General features: G+C 46.0%; 1 protein-coding gene across 1 annotated transcript; it reads right to left on the bottom strand.

Moving 5' to 3' along the window:
* Positions 1-18,227: 18,227 nt before the first annotated feature.
* Positions 18,228-21,374, bottom strand: LOC147113955 (gastrotropin-like). Its single transcript, XM_085995407.1, has 4 exons — positions 21,247-21,374; positions 19,474-19,649; positions 18,458-18,547; positions 18,228-18,373 (listed from the first exon to the last, which is right to left on the bottom strand). The coding sequence occupies exons 1-4, from the start codon at positions 21,311-21,313 to the stop codon at positions 18,320-18,322; spliced, it is 387 nt and encodes a 128-aa protein (XP_085851533.1). The 5' UTR covers positions 21,314-21,374; the 3' UTR covers positions 18,228-18,319.
* Positions 21,375-22,110: the final 736 nt, after the last annotated feature.

Raw genomic sequence — 22,110 nt, forward strand, 5'->3', positions numbered from 1 at the left:
AGGTACATAGATCATTAAAATGTCATGAACAGGTACAGAAAATAATCAAAAAGGCTAATGGAATGCTGGCCTTTATATCTCGAGGACTAGAGTACAAGGGGGTAGAAGTTATGCTGCAGCTGTACAAAACCCTGGTTAGACCACACCTGGAGTACAGTGAGTAGTTCTGGGCATCGCACCTTAGGAAGGATATATTGGCCTTGGAGGGAGTGCAGCGTAGGTTTACCAGAATGATACCCAGACTCCAGGGTATCCTTGAGAGTGTTGTCGCCTTCCAAATCCGTGCCCACCTTTCCCGCAATTCCATGTTTGAATCCCTCCAATCAGGTTTCCGCCCTTGCCGCAGTACTGAAACAGCTCTCATCAAAGTCACAAATGACATCCCTTGTGACTGTGACAAAGGTAAACTATCCCTCCTCATCCTTCTTGACTTGTCTGCAGCCTTTGACACGGTTGACCACTTCATCCTTCTCCAATGCATCTCCACCGTCGTCCAGTTGGGTGGGACTGCACTCGCCTGGTTCCATTCTTATCTATCGAATCGTAACCAGAGAATCACCTGCAACGGCTTCTCTTCCCACTCCTGCATTGTTACCTCTGATGTCCCCCAAGGGTCTATCCTTGGCCCCCTCCTATTTCTCATCTACATATTGCCCCTTGGCGACATCATCCGAAAACTCAGCATCAGTTTCCACATGTACACTGATGACACCCAGCTCTACCTCACTACCTCTTCTTTCAACCCCTCCACGGTGTCTAAATTGTCAGACTGCTTGTCCAACATCCAGTTCTGGATGAGCAAAAATTTTCTCCAATTAAATATTGGGAAGACCGAAGCCATTGTTTTCGGTCCCCGCCACAAACTCCGTTCCCTAGCCACTGACTCCATCCCTCTCCCTAACATCTGTCTGAGGCTGAACCACACTGTTCGCAACCTTGGTGTCATATTTGACCCTGAAATGAGTTTCCAACCACATATCCGCAGCATAACAAAGACCGCCTACTTCCACCTCCGTAACATCGCCCGTCTCCGCCCCTGCCTCAGCTCATCCACTGCTGAAACCCTCATCCACGCCTTTGTTACCTCTAGACTTGACTATTCCAACGCACTCCTGGCTGGCCTCCCACATTCTACCCTACATAAACTTGAGATCATCCCAAACTCAGTTGCCCGTGTCCTAACTCGCACCAAGTCCCGTTCGCCCATCTCCCCTGTGCTCGCTGACCTACATTGGCTCCCGGTTAAGCAGCTCCTCGATTTCAAAATCCTCATCCTTATTTTCAAATCCCTCCATGGCCTCACCCCTCCCTATCTCTGTAATCTCCTTCAGCCCCACAACTCCCCGAGATATCTGCGCTTCTCTAATTCTGCTCTCTTGAGCATCCCTGATTATAATCGCTCAACCATTGGTGGCCGTGCCTTCTGTTGCCTGGGCCCTAAGCTTTGGAATTCCCTGCCTAAACCTCTCCGCCTCTCTACCTCTCTTTCCTCCTTTAAGAAGCTCCTTAAAACCTATTTCTTTGACCAAGCTTCTGGTCACCTGCCCTAATTTATCCTTATGTGGTTCGGTGTCAAATTTTTTGCCTTAAAGTACTCCTGTGAAGCACCTTGGGACGTTTTACTACGTTAAAGGTGCTATATAAATACAAGTTGTTGTTGCATACACAGGTGGTGTTGGATCTGGAACTCTCTCTGCAAACAGCAATTGATACTAGATCAATTGTTAATTTCAAATCTGAGATTGATAGATTTTTGTTAGCCAAAGGTATTAAGGGATATGGGCCAAAGGCGGGTATATGGAGTTAGGTCGCAGATCGGCCATGATCTCATTGAATGGCGGAACAGGCAGGAGGGGCTGAATGGCCTACTCTTGTTCCTATGTTTCTATGTTCTATGTACAGGAAACTCTCGTTTAAACGGCACCTAAATATCCGGAATTCGCTATTAACCGGCAAAATTCTCGCTCCGAAAACAACACCTCAATAACCAGCAATATAGCCGAGTCCGAGTCCGAGTCTCCCGCGGTGGCCGAGTTAGTCAGTGGGGGTTGTTAAGTCTGTGTGTTCCAGTTGTATTAAGATTAATTACTGACACAGACTACAAGAATAAAGTTTCAACAGGTCTTTACTAGTTGGAGGTCAGGACTATACTAAATACAATATCACTACACAGTACTTATATACCGGTGGTCACCACCGGTATTACGTATACAGCAGCCAGAGAAAGTAGTACATCTCTTAAGGTGGAACAGGCTTAAGTTCTCTTAAGGTGGAACAGTTTACATACACCACAATCCTCCCTTTTTAGCTTAACAGTCATATCCCCATTTAACATAACATAATAACATATATACATATATAACTTCAGGTATAAACAGTTCAAAGGTTCAGTCTCTCAGGAGGCCTTCTGATTCGGTTTGGATAACGCCTTTCAGTGGTCTCTGATTCTTGTTGCTGAGGTGACTCTTCTTGTTGGTTTCCTATGTATTGGACGTCATCATCAGGTACAGTCCCTGCCGAGGTAGATGCTTCAGGTTCATTAACGTCTTCCACAGTTGTCTCTGTCGCAACCATGGGTTCGACCCTTGCTCTTGATTCTACCAGTTGATCCGTATGACGCCTTATCACATTGTTACCAATATCTACTGTGTACATCAGAGGTCCTTGTCTGGCCCGAATTGTTCCGGACTGCCATTTTTCGTTTCCATAGCCCCTTGCCAACACTGGTTGTCCTACGTCGAAACTTCGAGTGGACTTGTTATTAATATGCCGGAACTGTTTGTTTTCCACTTCCCTCCGCACATTTGGTTTTAACAAGTCCAACCTGGACCGCAACCTCCTGTTATAAAACATCATGGCAGGACTTTGGTTAGTCACTGCATGAGCGGCGTTTCGATATGCCATTAGGAAATTGTCCACCTTGTGTTGTAACGGAATCTGATCATCGTTCATGGCCTTTATTGCCTTTTTGAATGTTTGGACAAATCTCTCGGCCAACCCGTTTGTCGCCGGATGATATGGGGCAGAGGTATAGTGTTTCACCCCATTCTTCTTTAAGAATTTTTGGAATTCTTCCGACACGAACTGTGGTCCATTGTCCGAACATATCTGTTCTGGCAATCCGTTCCTTGTGAATATTGTTCTTAACACTGCAATTGTCTTTTCTGAAGTAGTGGTATTCATCTTGATCACTTCTGGCCATTTGGAATGAGCGTCCACCGCAATTAGGAACATGGAGTCCATGAATGGACCAGCAAAGTCAATATGTACGCGTTGCCATGGGGCTGAAGGCCATTCCCATGGGTGTAGCGGTGCGATCGGAGGTGCATTTTGCACTTTTTGGCACCCAGCGCAGCTTTTTGTCAACTCCTCTATCTGTTGGTCAATGCCCGGCCACCATACATAAGCCCTAGCAAGACTTTTCATCTTAACTCCCCCCAGATGACCTTCATGCAGTTCCTTTAGAACTCTTTCCCGTAACTTGGGAGGAATAATCACTCTTGTCCCGTACATCAAAGTACCATGGCAGACGGACAGCTGGTCTCGCCTTGCCGAGAATGCCGGTAACAGAGGATCACCATGTGTTGGCCATCCCTTCACTGTCACCTCGTAAACTCGGGACAGTGTCGGGTCGTTCCTGGTTTCTCTTTCAATACTTGCATTGGTGACTGGTAAACACTCGATGATGGTCGAATGAAATAACTCAACAGGGTCAACTTTCGTCGTCTCTTCTGCTTCAGGTAGTGGCAGGCGCGACAGCCCATCAGCATTGCCATGCTGCTTTGTACCTTTGAATTCTATTTGATATTGATGTGCCCCTAGGAAAAGGGACCATCTCTGGAGTCGCTGTGCTGTCATCACCGAAACACCCTTCTTAGGGTTAAAAATGGATACCAACGGCTGATGGTCTGTCAGAAGTGTGAATTTTTGGCCCTGCAGGTAATGATTAAACTTCTTCACTCCCCATACAAGGCTGAGAGCCTCCCTATCGATCTGCGCATAGTTGCGCTCAGCGGAGGTCAATGATCTGGATGCAAACGCGACTGGCCTTTCCGTGCCATTTGGCAACTTGTGTGAGAGTACTGCCCCAATACCATATGGAGAAGCATCACAAGCCAACCGAATAGGCAGTGTCGGGTTGAAGTGAGCCAACACTTCCTCTGAGGTGATCAATTCTTTGCTTTTGCGAAATGCCTTCTTACAGTTTTCGCTCCATTCCCATGGTACCCCCTTCTGTAAAAGAGCGTTCAGCGGGTGCAGTACCGTGGATAGATTCGGTAGAAACTTATGGTAATAGTTAATCAATCCCAGAAACGACCTCAACTGAGAGACATTATCCGGAGCGGGAGCCTTTACAACTGCCTCTATCTTGTCAGGAGACTTATGAAGCCCCTCCCGGTCAATGACATGACCACAGTACGAGATCCGCTTCTGAAAGAACTCACATTTCTGCCGATTAACTCTAAGTCCATACTCTTTCAGTCTGTTGAGCACCAGTTCCAAGTTTGCGAGGTGTTCTTCATCACCATCACCTGTAATCAGAATATCGTCCAGGTAACATTGTGTGCCTGGAATTCCCTGTAATACCTGCTCCATGGCCCTCTGCCAAATTGCCGGAGCCGATGCCACTCCAAAAACCAGCCTATTATACCGGTACAAACCTCTATGCGTGTTGATCGTGAGGTACTGGCGTGACTCTTCTTCAACCTCCACCTGCAGGTACGCCTGCGCCAGGTCTATCTTGGTGAAGTGTTTCCCGCCAGACAATGAAGCAAAAATATCCTCAATCCGCGGAAGCGGATACTGCACCGTGTGAAGCACCGGATTAACGGTGATCTTGAAATCTTCACAGATGCGAACTTTCCCTGGTTCTCCTGGCTTGTTGCTCGAAGGACGTTTCATAACGGGAACAATGGGCGTAGCCCACTCACTCCAATCTACCTTAGACAGTACACCTGAACGTTCTAGCGCTTCCAGTTCTGCTTCTACAGTAGGTCGTACTGCATAGGGTACCGGTCTGGCTTTGAAAAATTTTGGTTGTGCATGTTCATCAATCTTGATGTTTGCCGTAATTCCTTTCAGTGTTCCCAGTCCTTGCTGGAACACCTCTTTAGCATCATCCAATATTTTGGACAATCGTTTAGGTTTGACATCTGTTTCCCCGGAATCTACCGTTAGTGCTTTTAAGAAGTGCCAGTCCATATTCATTTTCCTAATCCACTCCCGTCCCAGTAGTGGTGGACCTCCTTCAGGTAGCACATATAAGTCCATTACTTGGCTTTCTTCGCCCTTGTGGACCACTTTTACCTCTATCTTTCCGATGGGGTACACTCTTTGCCCCATGTATGTTTTCAATATAATCTCTGTATCCCGTAGGGGAATATGTTGGAATAACCTTTTGTAATCTTTCTTATTCATGACCGTCAATGCCGATCCAGTGTCCAATTCCATCTTTACTTGGACTCCTGCTATCTGAAGAGTGACCCAAATTGTCTGGAGATCTGCATCCTTACCAACGTTGTGTACTCTTAAGCTACCCAGTTCATTGCTGCTAGCGTCTGAATCTGACTTCTGTTCGTTCGAACTGGTCTTTGTCACCTTGTGCACCTTTATGTATTTTCCTTGCGGTGACTTTTTGTTGCTGGTCTTCTTTCCTGACCGGCATACTTTAGCTATGTGGCCAAGCCTGCCACACGTTCTGCATTCTTGGTTTTTAAACCAACACTGGTTCTGATCGTGTGTTGTCTTTCCACAACGATAACATTTTACAGTACTCAAACCCAATTTATTTGTACTGAGTTCCGGTGACCGTAGCTGCATTACTGCCGTGCCTCTCGCTGCGGCTTCATGTGCTGCTGCCATAGTGACCGCTTTCTCAAGCGTCAGCTCATTCTCCTCGAGCAGTCGCTTTTGTGTATCTTCTTTTAATAATCCACACACAAATTTATCTCTTAGTGCGTCTGTTAGTCCCGTTCCAAACTGACAGTACTTTGCTAGCTTACACAATTCCATTAAATATTCAGCATTGCTTTCATCCTTCAGCTGCCTTCTGCTGTAAAATTTAAATCGTTCCGCTAGCATCAGCGGCGTGGGGTTTAGATGATTTTTCAGGACAGTAACAATCTCCTCGAACGTCTTATCCACCGGTTCATCTGGTGATAAAAGGTGTTTCAATTGCCCGTATGTCTTCGCACCCATTAAGTTTAATAAAGTTAGTGCTTTCTCTGCATCTGGGATTTTATTTGCTTTACAATAATTTTGTATGCGTTCTACATACATGGCCCAATCTTCGATGTCGCTATCAAAGGTATTAATGTTTCCATGTTTAGGCATCGTTGCAATTTATTTTATTTTATTTTATTTTTTTAAATTTTATCCCAAGATGGCGGCTTCCCGCTCTTGTCTTCGTCCTCCGCCTACAAAATGGCGGTTTTCCCGCGCTTGGCGGTCTTCACCCACTGGCTGCAATGGCGTTTGGCGTGCCGCTGCTGCTCCCCTTTCCCAGCGGTTAGTAACTCCCCCGACGCTGTCTCCGCTTCACCGCGGCTCCCTCGGGCATTCGCGCTTCCCCGATGTCGCGCCTCGCAGCCCTTCTTGCAGCCCGGTTATTAGCACCGGCTGCGTTCGCCTTCACTGCGGCTCTCGCGCATTCAGTCGCCCCAGACGCTGCGCCTTTTTGGCCCGAAAGCGGCCCGGCCCTTATCACCAGCCGCGATCGATGTCCCCGCGCTACGCCTTTCGGCCCGAATGCGGCCTGGCCCTTATCTCCGGTCGCGATCGATCTCACCGCCCTTATTCCTCCGTCTTCCTCCCCCGTCTGTACAGCCAACGCGGCCGACTTTCTGCTCGCGTCGCTGACCGGCTTACCCACCACCGAGGTAGAAAGAAGATAGCTGACTGCTGCTGATGGAGGCTTCGAGTTCAGGATGTCTTCTGCACTCCGGGTTCTCGATGCCTGCCGCGCGACGTGTCTTCCAGCAGGGTGATGAGGGTGGATGCCTCTCTTCGACGCCCGTTCTGTGGACGAAGCCGCCGTGGATATAAACTGCCGCAGGGTAAGAATCGGACTCGTCGCCACTGTTAAGTCTGTGTGTTCCAGTTGTATTAAGATTAATTACTGACACAGACTACAAGAATAAAGTTTCAACAGGTCTTTACTAGTTGGAGGTCAGGACTATACTAAATACAATATCACTGCACAGTACTTATATACCGGTGGTCACCACCGGTATTATGTATACAGCAGCCAGAGAAAGTAGTACATCTCTTAAGGTGGAACAGGTTACATACACCACAGGGGTAGTTCTCCAAACTGCCACTACTCGGCTTCTTGGCACTGTCGGGAGTCGGAACACCTCAAAACCCCTGTAACAGGAGTCTGACTCTCCCGCGCTGCCGGTAGTCTCTTCTGATCCGCCATTTTACAGAGGTACTGTGTGTCTCCCACGCTGCTGGTAGTCTTTGCATTACATTATGGAAATCCCAAAAGTTGGTCCAAGCAAAAGGAAGAGAGTGGTGTTAACTTTAAAACAAAAAATCGACATATGCCGACTGGATAACTGGATAGGAGTTAGAAAGGGGAGAGAAGCGTATCAACATTATGAATGAATTCAAAATCGGTTCGTCAACAATCTACGACATCAAATTGCAGAAGGATAAGCTGCTCAAGTTTTATTCAAGCTCGGAGACATCTAAGAGTGTAGAGAAATAGCGTATGCTTCATAAGCCTAAGCTTGAAGAGCTGGATACTGTGCTTTATGAGTGGTTTTCTCTTAAGCGTTCAGAGGGTGTTCCACTTTCCGGACCCATGCTAATCGAGAAAGCAAAGGATTTATACGTAAAGATGGAACTCACTGACAAGTGTGCTTTCTCCGAGGGATGGCTAACGTGCTTCAAGTTACGGCATGGGATATGACGACTCGATATTTCTGGGGAGAAGAAATCAGCTGATCACGATGCCGCAGAAGAATACTGCGATTATTTCAATCGGATTGTGCAGCAACATGATTTGTCGCCAGCACAGCTATACAATGCTGATGAAACTGGCTTATTTTGGAGGTTTTTGCCAGAATCAACGCTTGTTGGGGCTAGTGAGGCTAATGCTTCAGGTTACAAGAAAAATAAAGATTGTGTAATCGTGCTAACATGTGCGAACGCTGCTGGATCACACTGGGTTAAACTTCTTGTCATTGGGAAGTATAAAAATCCCCGTGCATTTAAAAATGTGAGGCACTTACCTGTTGAGTACAAAGCTCAAAGAAATGCTTGGATGGATAAGGAAATCTTTTCGAATTGGTTCCATCATATTTTTGTTCCATCTGTGAGGGAACATTTCCGTAGAATAGGGAAACCTGAAGATAGCAAATGCATTTTATTGCTTGATAATTGTAGAGCCCATCCACATGAATCAGAGTTGGTTTCGGGAAATATTTTCACCATTTATTTGCCACCAAATCTAACTTCTCTCATACAACCCATGGACCAGGGCGTTATCCAATATCTCAAGTGTCATTACAAGAAAGGCTCCCTACATAAACTGATAAAGCCAAGATGACAATATTCACGCATTTCAGAAGGAATACAATCTTAAAGATGCCATCTTTAATGCTGCATGTTCCTGGAACTTGGTGAAAGGTCACACTTTGAGACAAGCCTGGCGCAAATTGTGGCCTTCTGTAATGTTTGCTGAAGGTTCTTCGGAGGAGGAGGAATTTCATGGGTTCTGTACTGGACTCGCTAGATGTAACTCCTATCCAGTTATCCAGTCAGCTAAACACTCATTCAAATAACTCCTCGAGAAGCAGGGTGCTGTTTTGAAGCTTTACTTGAATAAAATTGTGAAACTGTAAACAAAGACAAAGTATGTTTTGTACACAGAGGTAAGTACTATACATTAGATGTTACATAAGATGCAAAAACATGTTTATGAAAACAGAATAGACTGCTTAACACAGATAAGTAGGTAACTGTATAAGTAAATAGCACTGAAGCTAACCCTTAGTTGCTAGCAGCTAATAAACTTCTTATTTACAAAGTATTGTCAAAATACCATACCGACAAGGTTGTTATCATGTTACCAAACAAGGATACTCACAGACATTGCATCTTGCCTAGCGTATAAGGAAGGATGGAGGAGGATAGAAATGAGCTGCCACACATGGACTTGTTCACAGCTCAGCAAACACTCCCTGAAATACTACTTCTGGGGCAGACAGGAAGAAGGTCAAATAACACGCAGCTATACAATAACTAACACTAGGGGCGCTACCTACATCTAACAAGTCCAGAACACTCCCCGTCTGGGATCGTTAACGATCCAACATAAGTCTAACTCTACTTGTCACTGGAGTCCTCTGGCGACAAAAGAGGGACCAGCTCAGAGACAGGCCGAGAGAAGACCTTTGCTGTTCCTTGTGGGCGTATCTCGGAGTCAGAAACAGGGTTGAGGAGGTCGAATGACTCATTGGGTTCAGAGGAGTGCAGGGACGGATCCTGAAGAAAAGCTAGTCCTGACAGCCATGTCATGCTGCTGAGAAGAGGCGCTGTTACAGATCTAGACCCGTGGTCAGCTGGGTTCAGGTCTGTGGGGACGTACCTCCACTGGTCGGGGGATGTGGACTGTCGGATACATTGGACCCTGTTGTTCATGTAGACGCAGAACCGCCTAGTTTGGTTATGGATGTATCCTAGCACCACTTTGCTGTCTGTATAATACTTGATGCTGTCGAACTTCAGATCCATCTCCTCCACTATGAACTCTACAATCTCAACTGCTAATACTGCTGCGCACAGTTCCAATCTGGGTATGGTGAGGTCTGGCTGGGGTGCTAACTTGGCCTTTCCAAAGACGAAGCCAACTTTGCTTTGTCCGTCTTGAGTGGTGACCTTCAGATAAGTCACATCTGCAATGGCCTTAGCGGATGCGTCTGCAAAGACACAAAGCTCCTTGAATTGGACATTTGAGGGTGAGAAGGACGTATAGGAGCGAGGTATTTGGATCTCCTGTAAGTCTTGAAGCGAGTCTCTCCATCTGTTCCACTCTGCTTCCATCTCTTCAGGGAGGGGTGAATCCCACTCTTCAGCGCGTGTGGAGAGTTCCTTGAGGAGCAGCCTGCCTTGTATGGTGACAGGGGCTAAGAAGTCGAGAGGGTCGTATAGGCTGTTGACTGTAGGGCGCACTCCTCTACATGTGAAGGGTTTCTTTTCATCTAAGGCTTGGAACGTGAACGTGTCTGTTGCTATGTTCCAAGACACTCCTAGGCTACGCTGTAGGGGGAGGTCATCAGTGAAGAGGTCTAGGCCTAGATTTTCAGTATAGACAGTTTTGGGGCGCTAACCTTAGCGCCCGCCCGAAGTTAGCGGCCGCCCCAAAGTAGCGCCCCGTTGCCGGAAATTCAGTGGCTTCGCCCTAAGAGGTTGGTGGAGCGCTAAAAGAGGCGTTGCACTACTATCTTTAGGCGCTAAGCCGGCAGTGCAGAGCGCTGCGCACGGCAGACACTCTGGTGCCAGTGAGCTCTTAAAGGGGAAGGGTGCATGTGTTTTTTTGCAAAGGGTCTGGGGGGGAAAAGACGAGAGGAGGAGGAGGAGGAGGAGGAGGAGACATAAATACACCATTCACAACACACTGGTTCCTTCCATTATAGTGCAGGAGGAGGGCCCTTTAATTTGCGCTCCCCAGGGTGTGTTGCGTTCCATTTTACAAACGCACTGGACGCCAGCCGCACAATTGGGCGGTCCGACTGAAGTTTGGATTCGGGGCGGCCAAAGGGCGTTGCACGAGGATGTGACGTCATTTTCTGCGCGCGCATCCGGGCGGCCGCTAAACTTTGCGCCGGCGCTAACGGGCAACTTAATTTGGGGCGGGGCGCAAACTGCGCTGCGCCCGGGCGCTACACGCATAGCGCCCGAAAATCACTTCTCTTAAGGCGCTAGCTGCTGGCGCAAGCAACTGAAAATCTAGCCCCTAGATCCTTGACATCCTTAGCATGATCTTCAGGGGGGAATGCCTCCATTACTGCTGGTCTGTTAGAGGCTATTTTGTGTAGCCTGAGGTTGGGTAGTGCGAGCAGTTCCTGAGCTCACCCAAGGGCACCGATGGCCTCTGCTTTGGCAGGGAATGCCTTCAGTGCATCATCGATGTAGAACTCTCATTCGATGAACCCTCTCACATCACTGCCAAAGTCATCATCTTCTTCCTTGGCAGCCCTCCTTAGCCCGTATATGGCGACAGCAGGGGACGGGCTATTGCTGAAGACATGGACATGCATTCTGTAGTCCACAGTGTCACTGCTGGGGTCATTGTTGCGATACCACAGGAAGCGGAGGAAGTCTCTGTGGTCTTCTCTCACCACAAAGCAGTGAAACATGTGCTGGATATCAGCAGTGATGCCGACGGGCTCTTTCCTGAATCTCAGGAGTACCCCCAAGAGGCTGTTGTTGAGATCGGGCCCTGTGAGGAGTACATCATTGAGAGAGACTCCCGGATATGGTGCACTGGAGTCAAACACCACGCGGATCTGTTCAGGCTTTTTGGGGTGATAGACTCCGAAGGAGGGGAGGTACCAACACTCTTGGCCTTCCTGGAGTGGAGGAGCTATCTCTGCATGATCGTTGACAAGCATTTTCTTGACAAACTCTAGGAAGTGTGCTTTCATCTTTGGCTTCTTCTCTAGTGTGCGACGGAGTGAGTTAAGACGGTTATAGGCATACTCCCTGTTGTTCGGCAGCCGTCGTCTGGGGTTCTGGAAGGGTAACGGTGCAACCCAGCTGTTAGAGATGTCACGAGGGACCTGATTGTCCATAATTTGGAGGAATCTCATGTCGTCGATCGATGGAGCAAGTTTGTGGTCATTGGCGGTGCGACAGAAGACTGACTAACCCGAGTTCTCTCCAGTGAGCATCATCTGTGTGCTGCCTGTGGAGATCAGCGCTGGGGAGTTCTAAAGCTGGGCCGTATGACTGAACTTCTCTGTCACTCGGATCTGACTACTGCATGGGGTAAGGTAGCTTGGACGACCAATCTCCAAGATGGAAGTCTTGAGTGTGTTCACCTGAGATGGCTTGTGAGCACCCCTGAGGCACACGTCTCCAACAACGACCCAGCCGAGGTCTAGCCTTTGGGCGAAAGGGGCGTCATGTGGACCGTTGATCTGTTTCCTTACCTTATGTACTCTCAGGATGTCCCTACCCAACAACAGGAGTATGTCTGTTTGGATCAAGAGGTGGGATCTCGTCTGTGATGCGTCTCAGATGACTGTGGTGATGAGCTGCATTCGGAGTGGGAATCTCAGAACGGTTGTCAGGGACTTGATTACATTCGATGAGTGTAGGAAGGGGGAGACTAATCTTCCCGTCAGCTGACTCAACAACATAACCACAGGCCCTCCTGCCGGCTGTCACTGAAAGTCCAGCACACGTCTTCAGCGTGTAAGGCGACAGACTTCCTTTGACCCTGAAGATGTTGAAGAACTCGGATCTTGCTAGAGAACGGTTACTTTGTTCGTCTAGTATGGCATACATCTTTTCAGATTCCTGGCGACATCCTACAGGGTACACATTAATGAGGCATATCTTGGAGCATGCTCTTGCGCTCACTCCTTCTCCACACACCTCGGTGCACTTGGATGTAATCTCCGGTTAGGCGGCTCCCTCTCTCTCCCCGCCGTGCTCTGAGGCGGGAGGAGGCGACTCTGACTTCCAAAGAGCTGGGCCTGGGTGGAGTGCTGAAATGTGCCGATCACTTTCACATTCTGTGCATTTTGCATCTACCTTGCAGTTCTTAGCGAGATGGTTCGTGGAGGAGCAGCACTTGAAACATATGGAGTTCTCTTTGAGGTACTGTTTGCGGTCTTCCAGTGACTTCTCTCTGAAGCCTCTGCACTTCTTTAATGGATGGGGCTTGTTGTGGATGGGCCATTGTTTGCTCATATCCTCGGATTTCTTCTGATCCCTTGTGTTCTCGGTTGAAGACACTTGCGTTTTGTGGACAGATATTGGTGTCTTTCCATGTCTGTCAAACTTGTCTCTTCTGGCAAGCGCTGTGTGGGAGAAGAAGTTGAAGCTGGGGTCTGTCCTGGCTCTGGCTTCTCTACGGATAAAGTTGGCAAACACAGAGAATGGAGGGAAGGTAACGTTGTGCTCTGAACCTTGACCCGAATGATAGCCACTTCTCCTGCAGGTTGAATGGAGGCTTCTCAACAATGGGACTTACCCCTCTGGAAGCGTCTAAGTATGATAGGCCGGGTAGGTAGCCATCCTGCTTTGCGGCTTCGCGTTCCAACAGCAGATCTCCAAGGTCGTGGAGCTTCTGGGGTTCCTTATTTGTCAACTTCGGAAAGTTCTCCAACCTGGTGAAGAGAGCCCTTTCAGTGGCTTCAGGCGAGCCGTAGCTTTCTTCCAGCCTCGCCCAAGCCATCATCAACCCAGCTGCCGGATGTCTCACGTTGACTGCTTTTATCCTGCGCGCCTGTTTGGCAGACTCTGGGCCGAGCCATTTGATAAGGAGGTCGAGCTCTTCTCCTGCCGACGGGTCTAGGCCCGATATGGCACCGTGGAAGGAGGACTTCCAGGCCCAATAGTTCTCTGGTTTATCATCAAACGTGGTTAACCCTGTAGTCACCAGCTGGCTGCGTGCAAGGTATTTGACAAGGTCGTAGGTGGTGGGGCCTATGCCATGGTCGCCTTGAGTAGGGGCTCTGCTGGGGGTCTCAAGGAAAGGAGAGGGGGTTTGCTGCTGACTTTCTCTCTTCAGCACTCCATTCCTCTGCTCGGTGTCCTCTGTTTCGTGGGGGAGGATCCTGTGACTTGGGGCGCGCAGTCCATTTTGAACTTGATTGCTCACATAGTCTGTGGTGTGCTATAGTCGACTCTGATGCGGAACGGGAATTGGAACTTTGTTAGCTGACTCAGGATCAGCTTCCATTAAAACTGCCTCCAATATTTGTTCCTCAGCTAATGCAGCATCTTTCTCTTTTTCTTCCTGCAGAGCGTCAAATGTGGCTTGGAGACGGCCCTGTTCAACTTTTATTTCTATTTCTTTCTTGGCATAAGCTGCTCTGGCTTGGGCTGCTTCTGCCTTGGCCCATGCTCTGGCGATGGCCATACTAGCCCTAGAACTAGCTGATGACCGTGAACCGGCTGATGGCTGATGACCTAGAACCGGCTGATGATCTGTAGTAACGAGAGCTTATAGACAGATTGTCACATTCTTCAGTTTCATCTAACTGTTTAAATCTTCTACTTGCTGAGTAGCGTTTTCGGTATTACCTTCTGCCATGATGATGTGAGGTAAGTGTGGTGTACAAGGTGAAGACTTAAGCTGGCTGTGTTGTGATGGCTTACTCTGTGCCTAGATGACAGCCACTTAACTCTTGAGTCCTTGTTGCTCCACGTGGAGGGTCTCCTCTCTTCACAGCTAGCCGTATTGCTGTCTTTTCACTGTACTGGTCTCACTAGATGTAACTCCTATCCAGTTATCCAGTCAGCTAAACACTCATTCAAATAACTCCTCGAGAAGCAGGGTGCTGTTTTGAAGCTTTATTTGAATAAAACTGTGAAAAGACATTGCGTCTTGCCTAGCGTATAAGGAAGGATGGAGGAGGATAGAAACGAGCTGCCACACGTGGACTTGTTCACAGCTCAGCAAACACTCCCTGGAATACTACTTCCGGGGCAGACAGAAAGAAGGTCAAATAACACGCTGCTATACAATAACTACCACTAGGGGCGCTACATACATCTAACAAGTCCAGAACAGGTTCAATGTTCATCCCAAGAGGAGTACAATAATGGAAATGGCTGGCATGGTGAAAAATGTAGGCCCAGCAAACCCTCTACCTCACCTCAGTGAAAGTGATATTGAGCAGTGGGTTGATGCAGATAGAGAAGTTGCTGTTGTGCATATGCTAAGTGATGATGAAATAATTAAGAATGTTTTGAATCCAAAGAAAGAAAAGGAAAGTGAGATGGAAAGTGAAGAGGATGAGATTTCTGAAGAGAAGAAGATTTCTTGGCCTAAAGCTGCAGAAGGATTTGCTTCATTCCTCAAATTTGCTGAAAGGCATCCTTGCTACTCTGCCCAAGAAGTTATGCACCTCCATATTCTGCATTCCACCTTTCTACAAAAAAGGCACGAGTCCACTAAGCAAGCAGACATCCGGGACATGTTTAGGAAAGCTTCCAAAAGAGTTGAATCAGTGGAAGTGCCTGAAGGATTTGTTGAAGTGCATGATCCTGATGACACGGGTATTCCTGATGAACCAGCTGACTTGGAATAAGTGTACAGTCAACCACAGCACTTTATACTGTACTGTACAGTCGTTTATAAGTTTTGTTTTACTGTTAAGTAATTAAAGAGTTATGGATTACCCTCAACTGGCAGTACTGTACTTAATCAAGCATCTTCCACCATCCATTTAACACAACATTCTGTAGGTGAGTACTGTATACTGCATATTTCTTGATTTTTTTAATTTTTCTTTGTTAAAAATAGGCTCGGTAGATAACCCTCTCCGACATCCGGAATTTTTGATCAACCGGCAACACGCTGGTGCCGGATAAAAAAGAGTTTCCTGTACCATTTAGTTCATATTGCCTCTCCTCATTCTTCCTACCAAAATGTATCACTTTACACTTCTCTGCATTAAATTTCATCTGCCATGTGTCTGCCCATTTCATCAGTCTGTCTGTGTCCTCCTGAAGTCTGTTACTATCCTTCTCATTGTTTGCTACATTTCCAAATTCAGTATCATCAGTAAACTTTGAAATGGTGGCCTGTATATCCAAGTCCAGGTCATTAATATACATCAAAAAGAGCAGTGGTCCTAATAGAGACCCCTGGGGAACACCACTGTATATTTCCCTCCAGTCTAAAAAGAACCATTCACCACTGTTCCCTGCTTTCTGTCCCTTAGCCAATTTTGTATCCATGCTGCCACTGTCCCTTTAACCTGATGGGCTTTAATTTTGCTAACAAGTCTATTATGTGGTACTTTGTCAAATACCTTTTGAAAGTCCAGAAACACAACATCAACCCTCTCATCAAAGAACGCAATCAAGTTAGTCAAACACAATTTGCCTTTAACAAACCCATGCTGACTTTCATTTATTAGCCTATACTTTTCCAAATGAAAATTAATTTTGTCCTGGATTATTGTCTCTAAAAGTTACCCCACCACCGATGATAGACTGACTGGTTTATCCCTTTCCCCTTTTTTTAAACAGGAGTGTAACATTTTCAGTCCTCCAGTTATCTGGCACCACCCTCATATCCAAGGATGATTGGAAGATTGCAGCCAGAGCCTCCACAATTTCCACCTTTGCTTCCCTCAGTAACCTAGGATGCATCCCATCGGGACCGGGTGACTTTTCTACTTTGAGGACTGTCAGCCTATTAAGTACCTCCTCTTTATGTATTTTTATCCTATCCAATAATGATACTGCCTCCTCCTTTACTGTTACATTAGCAGCGTCCTCTTCTCTAGTGTAGACAGAGGCATAGTACCCATTTAGTACCTCAGCCATGCCCTCTGCCACCACAAAAATATCTCCTTTTTGGTCCCTAATCGGCCCCACCCTTCCTTTGACTACCCTTTTACTATTTATGCATTTATAAAAGACTTTTGGGTTCCCTTTTATGTTAGTTGTTAATCTATTTTCATACTCTCTCTTTTCCCCTCTTATTCCCATTTTTAGCTCTCCTCTGTACTTTCTATATTCACCTTGGTTCTCTTACTGTATTATGAACCTTACAATTGTCATAAGCGTCCTTGATCTGATCGCCATTACAGAGACATGGTTGCAAGGTGACCAGAGCTGGGAACTGAATATTTCAGGGTATTTGACAATTCAGAAGGATAGACAGAAAGGAAAGGCTTTGTTGGTAAAGGATGGGATCAGTGCAGTACCCTACCCCAGAGCACCATTAAACCTCCTGCAAGGACATTGGTCGCAGCTCTGTTGAGGTGCAACCTGTCCACCATGAACAGGTTCCTCCTGCACCATTTCTCCCACCACACGTTAACCTGTTTTATCGTGCTTTTCCTATACTCACTAACGCATGGCACTGGGAATAATCCAGAGATTGCTACCTTTTGAGGTCCTGCTCTTTAATTTCCTCCCAAGCTCCTGAAACTCTGACTGCAGGACCTCAACCCTTCTCCTTCCTACATCATTGGTTCCCACATGGACCATGACATCTGGCTTCCCATGCACCCCCTCCCCGCCCCCCCACAACATGTCTGCACCCTTTCAGTGATGTCCTTTACCCTGACACCAGGGAGGCAACTCACCATGCAAGACTCAGTCGGTGGTTGCAGAAGCGCCCGTCTATCCCCTTGCTGATATAAAGTTCTGTGGGTACCATCTGGTATTTCACTATCATGGTTGTTCTTCATGGGTGAGTATTGGCAGGCTCTTTTTCTGCAGGGAACACCTCAAGCCCATTCCTGGCCTCACCCCACCCAACATGCACAGGTCATGGATAACAATCCGGAGTGAGAACCTCGGCCGATTTACCTGGGGGTACTGAGGCCAATTTTAGCAATCTAAATGCTATGGTTGTGACCTACTAATTCTGAACAGATCAGGGACTGAACCTGGAAACCCCCTTCTCTGTATGGGTCCACTATTTAACCAGCTGAGCCATTATAGCGATCCCTTAAAATTATTTCTAATTGACATTTAACAATAAATATTAGTTGTAACAATTTTCTTTCTCTTCGTCATTTTTCTCCATTTACCACCTCATCTCATGAAGGCCATAATTGATACTAGGCTAAGCTTCCACAAGCACCAATATCCCCATCCCAAGCAACCAATTGTTTTAAAACAAAAAACCTTAAGTTCCACCACCCCCCCCCACCCCCCCTTAAAAGGCAGCACCCATACTGGGGTACATCTCCAAGGGCATCAGCCACCCTCCAGTACCTTACTCATCTGCCATTATTTATGCACAAGCCTAACTCAACTGGGTTTCAACAAACTATTTGACTGTGGGGTCATCACTGGTGAACCCACTTTCCAGGGATTGGCTAATCCAACGTGGTCTGGGGGTTGAACTGGGGATGCTTCTGGCCTGTATGGCTCAGTTCCACACTAGCTGGAGCAATTGCCGAACTGAGGAAAGAACTGTTGTAAGTGCAATCTATTGCATGGAAATATAAGCAGATTGTGTGGCATTTAATTAAATTATATTGTACAGTTAAGAAAAAAAACAACAATGGCACATAAATGGTTATCCTTTTATTACAAAACAGACAGTTTAAATGGATAATGGAGATGCATTTTTCATTTCCAAAGGGGTAACCGGTATTTTGCTATCTTAGGCGAGTTTCTTGCTAATTCTCTTGAAAGTCACACCACCGCATGTAGAAGTCTGTCAGAAGGAATGAAAAGAATTAGCATACGCTCAATTTCAGCTGCCATTTGGAGTTCACTTTCTAACAGAAAAGTCACTTACCTCAATGAGATTTCCTCCTGAGATCTCTGAAGTGTGGTGATAGTTTGGAAAGTCGCAAACTAGTTTACTTCCTTCCATTTTGACCGTTGCCTGATTTTAATAAAAAATCAAAATAGATTCAGTACTGAGTTGAGTATTTGTGATTTTGTCATTCAACCTCATAACAAAAATGGCACTGCCCTTGTTTATTTGGAACCACCAGGCCATGTGTTTTAATCATATGTTACTAAAATTAAAGCTGTAAGAGATGGATTCAAAACTATCAAAACTTCTTCTCCCTCAGATGAGAGATACAGAAGTGGTATTCGCTACAGAATTGGAAAGGTGGATTCCAAGGCAGCAGCAAAGAGAAGGATCTGTCTTCTCTTGTAGTAACCTGAGGGATAAGCTAAGCAAATTGCCATTGCTATGCTGCAGCCCTCAAAGGATAAATATTAGATCCAGATAATTAATTTTCACTAGTTTCTCTCTTCCTGTCGGCACCGACTAGTGTTGGGGCACAGTGTTAGAGGCATTGCCCGCCCTCTGCTACCTTACCCAAATGGTCTTTCTTCACACGTGAGCCGAGACAGCGGGTGTCATTAAATATTTGACCACAGGGTGCATTACAGCCAAACTCAATACAATCTTCACATGATGCCCACGCTTGCAGGTTACCAGCGGGAGTTGTTGAATGAGAATCTTGTCTGGAATTTCTTCCCTTTAGCTGGGAGACCAAATTTTCGTGCCCCCAACATCTCAGATCAGCTAACTCTTATAAATGTGCACTTTATTTACCAGAGTCAAATTCTGACCAAACCCATTCCCAAGCAGAGGCGGCTGGTGTGGCAACGACCCGGGCACTTGAGCCCACTTCCACCTGCTCGGGAGGTGGGCATTAGGCATCATCATTGACTTTAAAAAAAATATTATTTCTCAATGCTTTGTTCGCTTGTAAGATGTGAATGTTTGTAATTAGTGAAACACTGAAACAAGCTCCACATTATCTGTGTAACGCAAACGTTTTCCAAGCTCACCTTGAACTTCTTGCCATCCATAGTTTCCATGTCTGATTCCTGGCCGATGACAAATGTGTTCTTCATGGTTTTTCCTCCTGGATAAATTTGGGACCAGGTAAAATCATTTCCATTTTGGGTGACTTCTGTAATGACCTTAGCGCTCCTTCCCTTCTCGACGATATCAGCAGGAAACTCTGGGGATAAATAACTGATATATCAGGTTTGTTCTGACCTCTGCTTTATTAGTATCTATAAGCATACCTTTGCGTATTATCGAAAGTTGCTGCTTTTTTGGGTTATTCAAATACTGTTCTTTTCACTAAATAATTGTTCTAAGCAGTTGTTCAATTTCTTATCAGGTTGTGTCTTTCATTTTGTAAGTGATGAATGCTTGGTTCTCTTGTCAACCTAACCTAAGGTTAGAGGAGAAGAGGGGGAGTTATTATTGAGAAAACAATGGGTACTGGTTAGAGCAGTAATGTCAGGGTGGGCGGAAATATTGACTGCGATGCCTCCGGGTTTAGTGTTGGGCTCACTGTGTTTCTGATTTATCTCAGAAACTCAATGCCAATTGGTCAAGTTTGCAGATGAGTGAAGTAAAATGTGAGTGGGCCACACAATGGCAGATGAATCTTAATGCAGACAAGTATGAAGTACTGCACATATGAAGGCAAAGTGAGTGACATATATACTCCAAGAATAATGTTGAAATGGTTGAGGATGAACCTGAAAGAGACCTAGAAGTATTAGTTGGCTCAACATCTCCAACCAATGCAGAGCAGCAGTCAACAAAACTAATAGACTGTTGAACTACAATAGAATACAATTGAGAGGAAGCTGTGATCAAATTGTACAAAGCTCTTGTCAGACTGCGCCTTGAGTACTGTGTCCAGTTCTGGTCACCAAGCAACAAGGGAGAGACATTCAAGTGCTGGAGGCAGTGCAAATAAAAGCCATGCGGCTAATCCCTAGTGTCAGGGGTCTGAGCTCTAAGGAAAAACTGGGGACACTTGGGCTTTTCACCCTGGAAAGGAGGCGTCTGAGAGGTGATCTTGATCTGATGAGTAAAGAAGGTAGCACCTTGAGGTTGGTCTGATTCTAAAAACTAAAACACCCAGTGCCTTTATTCTGCAGATTTTGCAGGTTGCAGAGTATTTTTAATCTACCGTCTCTACCAAAATCACACCATTCTGTGCAAATGTTCAAATGTCAAAAATAGTTTTTTTTTGTCGAGCTCTCAAACAGTTCTGCTGAGCTGGAACAAAATCGACAGAGAATCTACTCACTCACCTTAAAATGGACCTTTCCTTTCTTAAGAGCCACTGTTACCACATTGGGCTGGGGGAGATATAAATTTTCAATACCAACCAGCAATAAAATAAACCTAATGAGAGATGCCTGCAACAATGTGAGTGATGATTTAATATTGCCACCTTATCACCAATCACAACTACATGACAAGGCTTTAAACACATGACTCTCCCCAGCAGGCTCTGGGGCACATTTGTGCTGCATCTGCTGCGACTTGCGTTTTATTCAGTTAAAAACCTCTCATGGCTGTATCTGGTGACAGAAGTGTTAACATCAAATCACCATTCACATCGTTGCATACACCTCTCGTTACAAAGCTGGTTTAAAAAATGTCTCACAAGATCCTTTACAGTGATGTCCAACTCAACAAACCTACTGGGACCATCATTTGCACAACTAACATGTTGAGTAACTAATAAAATCTATTTTTTTACAACAATTTTTGACATAAACTATTACTGTTTAATTAGCGTAACTTACTCAGGATGCTCATAAACTCATCGTAGTTTTCCTGACTTGCAACTTCATACTTGCCAGTGAAAGCCATAGTGATGTAGCTGGGATCAGGCACACAGTGAGTTTGGAAATGAAGAAGTCAGTGAAGGTAGTGACCAGACTGCCTGGTATATATGCACATGGAGCAGCCACACCTTGATGATTTATTAACCAGATTTTTATATTCCTGTGTATAGTATTATGAGGCAATGACATAATTTTTATGGCATAAAATGTATAATATACTAAAGATGTCATTGACATGGATGTCATTGTCCTTGATGCTGACTGTACTAAAGATGAGCAAGTCTATCTTTGTAAGAAAAAACAGAAAAGGCTGTAAATGCGCAGCAGGTCAGCCAACTAAAAGACAAACAGAAAAATTAACACTGGGGTATGACCCTTCATCAGAACCCCGATGGAGCGGAACACCCAAAACATTCATCATTCTTTCTCTAGAATCATAGAATGATAGACCCATACAGCACAGAAGGAGGCCATTTGACATATGCTGACTCTTTGAAAGAGATATCCAATTAGTCCCACTTCCCAGCTCTTTCCCCATAGCCATGCAAATTAAGTGACCGCCAGTAGGATATTCGAGGCCGATCCTGACCTCTTGCCACATCTACACATGCCCTTAGCAACAGTGAATGGTGATCAGGAGTAGGAACTCCGGGCTCTCCTATTAACTCTCCTTGCCCCAAGGGGCATCGTTGCCGACACCCTAGACTGAGATCAGTGAACTCAGCATGGAACAGGGATCCAACGTGGCTCAGCTACGTACCGTCTTTTTCAACTGAAGTTTCTGGGGTGAAGATCCATAGGTAATTGTAATTCTCCAGTGCC

The sequence above is a fragment of the Somniosus microcephalus genome, chromosome 8, assembly GCF_052327205.1.
Source record: "Somniosus microcephalus isolate GS21.2 chromosome 8, FLI_Smic_1.0, whole genome shotgun sequence".
Classification (NCBI taxonomy): Eukaryota; Metazoa; Chordata; class Chondrichthyes; order Squaliformes; family Somniosidae; genus Somniosus; species Somniosus microcephalus.

Bases quoted from the DNA above. Each gene is read 5' to 3' on its own strand.
- LOC147113955 (XM_085995407.1), bottom strand. From the start codon at position 21,313: ATGGCTTTCACTGGCAAGTATGAAGTTGCAAGTCAGGAAAACTACGAT. The intron at 19,650-21,246 runs GTAAGTTACGCT...ATTTATCCCCAG, and splicing joins TGAGTTTATGAGCATCCTGA to AGTTTCCTGCTGATATCGTC. The intron at 18,548-19,473 runs GTGAGCTTGGAA...TATTAAAATCAG, and splicing joins TGGATGGCAAGAAGTTCAAG to GCAACGGTCAAAATGGAAGG.